The 8,521-nt window shown below is 33.1% G+C and overlaps 1 protein-coding gene across 1 annotated transcript; it reads left to right on the top strand.

Annotated features, from left to right (window-relative positions):
• The first annotated feature begins 3,831 nt into the window (after positions 1 to 3,831).
• Positions 3,832 to 4,704, top strand: LOC128180476 (uncharacterized). Its single transcript, XM_052848594.1, has one exon. It carries the CDS (start codon positions 3,832 to 3,834, stop codon positions 4,702 to 4,704), a length of 873 nt encoding a protein of 290 aa, XP_052704554.1.
• The last annotated feature ends 3,817 nt before the right edge of the window (positions 4,705 to 8,521 follow it).

Here is an 8,521-nt window from a genome sequence, read left to right as displayed (position 1 = left end):
GTAACACGTTTTTCATATAAATGCACACTATATGTAGCAAAATGACAATTAATCAAAGCACTATTGTTATAAGAAACATATTTTGTTAATAATGTCATTCTTTCGAATGTTTTTTCCGTGACACTATTAACTGAGTAATAATATTGATAACACATATTTCGTAAAAGGTAACGCGGGATCTATTCCTCGTAAAAGGCATAAAATTACAAATGATGGCGCCCGATTATTCAAAAATATTGATATCGGACCAATAACAATCAAAAGAGTATTTATTCTTTAACAAACAAACAAACACGGAATTATAAACGGATCAATACGAAAGTCCAAGATGGCTGCATGATTAAGTCTGTCTCGTACGATAATGGAATTTCATTTTACATTTATTTACATCACTTGTCAAAATGTTCAAGTTTATTCAGATTTCATAATTAATCGTTGTCAGTACAACAATTTAAGCTACATGTATATGGAGTTAAAGCGTTAAAATTCTGACCATACATGTAGCGCTCGAAAGAAAGTTGCACTTTATTAAAAAAGAAATTATAAAGACCAACGTAATTACTTCCGAAATAAATACTTAATCACAATATAAAGGTTTAAATTGCTGAATTGTAAATTTCAATTGGGTCATTATTTAAGTGATTAGATAAGTAACAATAAAGGCATTTACTTCGAACATTAGTTTTACTATTTGATAGTCTCGTGCATGTTCTTTAATCACTGATTGACGGACTATACACGTGTATTAGCTTATGAATGCTTGATTTTACACAGTCTAATTTATTTTTCTGTTTTATTATTTAACAATTGAGTAGCTAATTATACAAATATCAATTTACCAGTCTAGAGGTGTGAAACCCTCTCTTTGTTCACCAAACTCATGTACCTTGTGAATACATACCCCAGATACACATGTGCCTGGAGCAGTGGCTTCGTTAGTTTACCTGTTTACCTGTGTCATTGTCTCGGATCCCTCGTGTGTGAAAGGATATTATGTAATTAAAAAATAAATAATGAACACAAATCTCCCCATGCAAGCGTTTTAAGATATCGTATTCATCGGTAAAAAGCGACGAGAGTAGCAAATTTTAAATTCCTTTGGAAATCTGATTGTAATAAAATAATTACGGATACAAATTACTAAATCTACAATACTTAAAATATCTAGATACGTCAAAACATCAGACCTATATCAATCATTTTGGCTGAAAAATCGAATTTAATTTGTATAGCTTTGTAAAGAAATTTCCCTTCTGTTGACCTCGTGACGTCACTTCCGCTGAAGCCTCGTTATCGCCTAATTCTGTTTTCTCTTGATTAGATTTCCAAAAGCAGGTAAAAATAGCCACTTTGAAGCGGCGTAACTCCGTTATTTTGCACCGATTGCGATGCGGTTTTTTGCATTAAATTTAAGTAAATAAACTCTTTGACATATGTTTCACATCGCCTGGGCTGCAGAAACCCTTTAAGATGCACATGCAAGCTTATTATTGCAGTAGAACGATTCAATATTTTAGTACATTCAAGACTTCTATTCTTTTCCTAACTGTGTTTGATGGTTTTTTTTGTTAAAGCTAATTTTAAAAATAATATACTTGTTTAACTTTTAACACCCTCTTAATTCTTTTTTAAGGGAAAACATGTACATTATGTCAAATGTTTTAACACTTTTCAACGTACAATACTCGTATCAGCTTGTAAAAGCACACCTTCATCCCAACTTACTTTGCAACCGACAGCGCTGGCCAGACATGCAGGATAAATCAAGCCTCACCTCACGTGGCCTGGGTACTTTTTATAATTATGCACCCACTGACAGGATGTTTAATTCATTTGTTTCATTATCCCTGTAGTAGGTTTAGTATCCATGCCAAACGCTCTACTGATTACAGGCAGAATTAACAAAAATAATCGTATAAATTAAGTAAAGTAAAACTAAACGTAAATATGCCATACTACGGTCACGGTTGACAGCACTTTGGGGAGGGATATATTCAAGCTTTACATAGCAATGGATCAACTTGTTGAATAGTCATGTTAACTGAATCGATGCCAGTGGTAGGGGTTGGGGTAGCTATACCTAAAAAATACGTCTCTGCAGGAGAAGTTACATGTATATACGACACAGACAAAACACGCTATGTTTATCCATCAAATCTCATAATTAAGGTCTTCTGTTTCCAACGGAAGACCTTGTAGTTTTCGTACGATTTCTTATTCTGTCGTCACTTCCGGTACCGATTTTTCGGCTATTTTGTACATTTGTACGACCTATTTTGTGCAGAGTTGATCTCAGAAACTATCAGAGATATGAGAATGAAACTTTCAGGATAGGTAGTCTATAGTTTGAAGTTGTGCACTATTATGTTGTTTTACGCTAGTGGTGCCATTTCTTGTAGCTCGCCTAGGCTTGAAAATTGGGAACGAATTTTGTTTCAGCATTTTTATACGTTATGATCTGTATCTATTTATTAGTTGATATTTTGTTAGTATATAGAACAAAAGTGGTAGATAATTAAAAGTTTTTTTCAACAAAATCAAGAAAAGGGGGCTGGCCCTTTAAATAAGTGGTCAAGACACTCGTAAACTCTATTTCAAATAACTTAAAAATGATAAAGATTTTGTAATTCATTATAGAAGCAAAGTTGTTGCTCGTAACAATATCTATCAACAAAAAACCATTGCCACGTCCATCTATTACGTAATAAGGGATTTGTAGGGGTCAAAGTACTTAATCTTTGACGCAATTTATCTAGAGAAGGAGACATATTTTGTTTAGCATTGTAGAAGACAAAATGCTTACATTGATGATTTTAATCGATTCCATTAAACAAAACACCAATGTCTGTCCCCATAAAGGATCTAAAGGGCTGGCCCCTAAAATATTTCATCATTTGTATCTCAAAAATGAACAACAATTTTAGATTGGTGTAAAAACAAAAAATGTTGGTATTTTGAAGACCTTTTCAAGGAAATCAAGAAAAAGGGGCTGGCCCCTTAATTTAGGGACCAAGACACTCGTAAACTCTCTTACACATAACTTAAAACTGATCAAATTTTTGTAATGCAGTATTGAAGCAAAGTTGTTGATCGTAACAATATCAGTTTGTAAAACTCATTTTCACACCCATTGATGACGTTATTAGGGATTAGGGAACTAATATCTTAAATCTTTAATGTGGTGCATGTGAAGAAGCAAATAACTTTGTTAAGCATTGTGAAGGATATTGACAGTCGTATACATTATCTGAAAGCGAGGGGGTTGAGGGTGAATTCTAAAATTACATTGATATCTTAATGGCATCGATTAAAAAATTGAACGGGAGACCTACTCGATACTCGTAACGAGAACGTATCTAGATATTCAATATTTTTGTCAACACTAGCTGGTTCTTGAGGAATCCTCATTATTTGACGTCACGGACAGAAAGCTGTATAAAAAGTTTTAATAACCACTATACACCACTGCATGTGGACCCCAAAAACATCATTTTTTTAATTTGAAATTATATGAGTAGCTATATAATTCAAAACCAAAGTCATGTTGCAGCATCTTTTGGCAGTTTTTTCTTCTGATTAACTAATAAATTAGTTACAAAATACATGAACAAAGCGCGATGCTTGTGATTTTGTAAAATGTTTTATTGATATCACGATTTCCAATCTGATTAATCAATCTATCAATATCTAACAAATATCTAACCTTTGGTTCAAGTTTCTAAGATACACCTAGCCAAATATGTTTTTATACAAAAATTTTAAGTTTGTTATTCACTTAATTTTTTCTCTCTTTATTTTAGACTTTTTCACGGTACCAAAAAATGCGTGATCATGGACAATGTAAAGGGCCAGCTCATTGATGAACCTAAAATCATTACATATATACAAACTAGTTATGATAATTCTGTATTTGATCATGACGTGGTTTGTCTGAATGATGAAAAAGTATGGACGAGTGGTATTGGCAGTGTAATAAGATTATACAACCTGCATGGGGAAGTATTGGATTCAATTGACATCAGGTCGGGGGAAATGCCAGAAAAAATAGCAGTGACAAAAGATGGTGACCTTGTTTATGTTGATGTAAAGGATAAAGCTGTGAATATGGTGAAGAATAGACAGACAGAGACAGTGATTAGACGCCGTGGATGGAGTCCAACCAGTGTATGCAGTACTTCCTCTGGTGACCTTCTGGTAATAATGATTAGTGATGACATTCACCAAATAAAAGTTATGCGATACTGTGGCTGCACTGAGACACAATGTATTCAATATGATGACAGTGGACTGCCTCTCTATTCATTAGGTGGAGTTTTGAACATGAAACACATCTGCGAGAACAGGAATCTGGATATCTGTGTATCAGACTACGACAATGGCGTTGTAGTGGTGGTCAGTCAGGCCGGGAAGCTCCGGTTTACCTACACTGGTCCACCATCTATGGTCAAGAAATCATTTCATCCAGTCGGCATCACTACAGACAGCCAAAGTCGGATCCTGGTAGCAGACATGCTAAACAACCGTATCCACATCTTGGATAAAGATGGGTACATAATACGCTTTATCAGCAATTGTAATTTACGCGCTCCACTTGGCCTATGTGTAGACACGAAAGATTACCTTTTTGTGACCGAGAGAGACACTGGTAAAGTGAAGAAAATTCAATACTGCATTCCATCTACAACATGTAAGGTCACCAATTAGAAAGATGTTTATAAATTTAATGTATGATAGAAAACATGATAAATTTCTTCTAATAATCAAGATAATAATGCATTTTACATGTCATCGGCAACTAATTAATTGAATTTTCAATTAAATGTAAATATTGCATCTGTTTTAATAAATTACGTGAATGTTCACTAATTAGGTCTTTCCACCTTTCAGGTGAAAGACCTTTTGTATTTCTTTGGTTTTTTATAAGGTCTTTCCACCTTTCAGGTGAAAGACCTTTTGTATTTCTTATGTTTTTTATTATTATTATTCTTATTTTTTTTCTCTTTTTTTCCAGGGACAGCTTTTTTATTTCAAGCGATATTGAAATTCTTTCTTTATGTTATTGGCTATTAAAAGTTATGGTCCCAAATGACCCTTTGCTCGATAGCTCCCAGAACTTACAAAGTTATTGCCCTTGTGAACGAAAGGCTTGTTATCGCTACTATTCTGAAACCATAAGAGATAGAAACTCGGAACTTTTACCAATGTCTTTAGTACACTTAGAGGATTCTTCAATCTTTTCATACCGAAAGGATCTGAGCCCCCCTTCTAGTAGTTATTGCCCCTGAAAGTATTTACATTTCTATAAAATCACTTCCAACTTTTTAATTGTTTTTCATAGAGACTTCGGACCACTTGGGATGGAAGCGTCTACCTTGGCCAAACAAAATGACATAAAAGTCAAAGGTCAAGGTCATTTGGAAATTTCTTAATTAATGAGTTTTTAGATCTCTTTTGTTTAGTGTAGTAAAGAAAAAAACTTTTTCATGGATGTAATAGGACATCTTAAGACATTTAAAAATATATTCCCTTGACTCCTTCCTTTAGATAGTTACAGACTTATTGCCCCTATTTACGAAATGCTTGTTATCGCTACTCCTCTGAACCATAAGAGATAGAAACTTGAAACTTGTACTGATGTCTTGGAAGTTTCCCTAGTATTTCTTTAAAAATTTAAACATGTTTTTGAAACCAAAATCGATAATTCCTTGCATATGTATAATCACTTTAATATCCTAATATAACCTACAGTTATATTATGGTAGAATCAGTAAATGAAAGATGTCTGAATGTCTAGAATGCCTCCAGTTTCTCCAAAACGACATTTTACAAGCTCTTTACTTCCTTTGTAAAATGATACTTAATTGATAAAACTAGTTATCCCATGATTTAATATAGAATGTCAAGAAACTATTTCACTTTTTTCATTATTCCCTAAAAGCTGTTAAATGCGGGGGAAAAAATTACAAATCAATTATGGCGTCGTAATGATTATAGGACCAAAAAATGACACTATGAAATCTTTCACTAGATCTTGTCCTTAATTAAATATTAAACAAATGTATTCGTAAACAAAAACAAAAACGAAAATTTTTAGAAAAAAAATATTTTTTCCAAGCCAATTGCTGTTTAAATTAAAACTAATTCCAATTAGAGTTATTTCAAAACTGGTATGAAGTTGAACGATTTTCTAATAAATGATTATTCAGTTCAAGAATAATTAGTCGACAATATACTCTGCTGCGAAAAGATTTCTGATTTATTCTCTGACTTAAGTTTTTTTTATTCTTGTTGTGAAACCATAATTATTAGATAATTATATTACTGTGAATGGATTTTTCCATTTTCCCGACAAAGAGCATACGGCGGGTGTGACCGGTCAGCAGAGGATGCTTACTCCTCCAAGGCACCTGATCCTAACTCTACCTTTTTAAAAGGGTCGTGTTTGCTTCGCTCCTGTTTTATATTTTTCCTTCGGATTTTGATTGTGAGCACTTCGTTATCACCACATGTCATGTGAATCGAAAACGTACCTGATGTTTTTTTCTGGGTTTTTTTTCTGTTGTTTGTTTGTTTGTTTGGGGTTTTTTTTTTGGGGGGGGGGTTTGTTTTGTTTTGTTTTTTTCATTTGTTTGTATGTTTTGCACTATTTTGTATTGTTTGGTTAATATGTTTTTGCTTTTGAATTGATTTTGCTTTGCTCTTTGTTGTTTATTAAAATTTGGTTATTCTTTGTTGATATTTTAAAGTTTAAGGCTTGATTAAGATTTTCATCAAAATAGCAAGATCTTTAGCGATGGTTATTTGATATGTCTTCATGGTTTCCTATAGTTATGTCGTCATCTTTGGTTAAGGTTGATAAATTTTATGTGCATTTTTTATCGTATACATCAATGTATGCAGAAGTTAACGGAATGCAATCTTTTTGCATATGAAGTAATACGGTAAATGTTTCAAAGATATATGCTAAGTCAGTGAACTGAAAATGAATGAATGAATTGTTATTTAATTAGATATTTCATGAAATATAAGGTATTGAAAACACATCCAGCTATTTTTTCTGTTGATAATCACGTCCTAAATTAACAGAAACCATTACTATATGCTGAAACATTGGTTTTGATTTACTAGATATCTTATGCTTGGATTTGTAAAAAGAGGACACCAAAAAGGGAGGAGGGGAAATACAAGTAATTTTACGTATCCATAATCAAAACGGTTTCTTAAAAAACACTTAGACAGTTACCGCCCTTTTTGTATGAAATGCTTGTTATCGCTTCTCCTCTGAAACCATAAGCGATACAGATCGAAAGTTTTACCAATGATTATAGTTCACTTAGAGTCTTTTAAAATCTATTCGTGCCGAAAGGACCAAACACTCCTTTCTAGCAGTTATTGCCTTTCTTAGGTTCTTGAAAAACAATTACAACTTTTTACTACACTTCGTACAGACATCAGACCACTTGGGATCCAAGCGTTTGCCTTGGCCGCAAAGAAGGACATAGACGTCATAGGTCAAGGTCATTTGAAACTAAGTTGATTAATGCGTTATTATATTTCTTTTATATATGTTGATATTGAAAAACATTTTCTTGGATGCAGTAGAACTCCTTAAGACATTTCAAAATGCAACACTTTAGCGCCTACTTAAAAATAATATTAAAGTCATTGCCCCTTTTGTACAAAATGCTTGTTATCGCTACTCCTCTGAAACCATAAGAGGTAAAGAATTGAAAACTTTGCCATTGTCCTCAGTACACTTAGAACCTCTTTCAAGGGTTAGGGTTAGGGTTAGGGTTAGAACGGTCCGATGTCCAGTTCTAGCAGTTATTTGTTTATTGTTTATTTTAAACTGTGATAAGTAATATAAACAATGAAATCTCGATGCGCCGTCTTAATATTTTTATATCAACTGATTACAAGCAAACATTATGCAAGTTAATTTTATTCTGGCTTAATTCAGTTAAATAATTATATTTAACTTAATTATTAATACCGGTTTGCTTTTATTGATAACACGATGTTTTAGATTAACTTGTATAATGTGTCAATGCAATCAAGATGTTGATCCCGACCTAAATTTGACTTCAGTGAAATAAGTTCTTAATAAAAGGTATCTATAGTCTGTCCCAAGTTATTGCTTCCATCGCTTTTTGATGATTTTTAATAAAATTACACATACCTGTGAAAGAAATATAGTTGAAATCGTTAAAAGGGAATATATCCAAGATATCTTCATTGAACAATTATCCCTTTCCACTCAGAAAAATTCACAGGAACGAAAACAGATTCCTTACGGAGATTTATAATGGGGAATGTTTACATCTTTTCTCCATTCGGAATACACTCGGAATACATTGCGCAATTTTTTAACATAATCATCCGGGCTTATTAATGGCTGTTGCAATGCAAAATCTCCGTAGACTTTCAATTTCGGGATGTATATTGAAACCTGAAGCGGTAGAGGGGGCGTTTTCAAAACAGATAATCTGGACATTTTTTATATTAGTGGATGAACGTAGTT

This window comes from Crassostrea angulata, chromosome 4 (genome assembly GCF_025612915.1).
Source record: "Crassostrea angulata isolate pt1a10 chromosome 4, ASM2561291v2, whole genome shotgun sequence".
NCBI classification, from domain to species: domain Eukaryota; kingdom Metazoa; phylum Mollusca; class Bivalvia; order Ostreida; family Ostreidae; genus Magallana; species Magallana angulata.
Note: the sequence above shows the minus strand (reverse complement) of the source record. Positions and strands in the feature narration are given on the sequence as shown.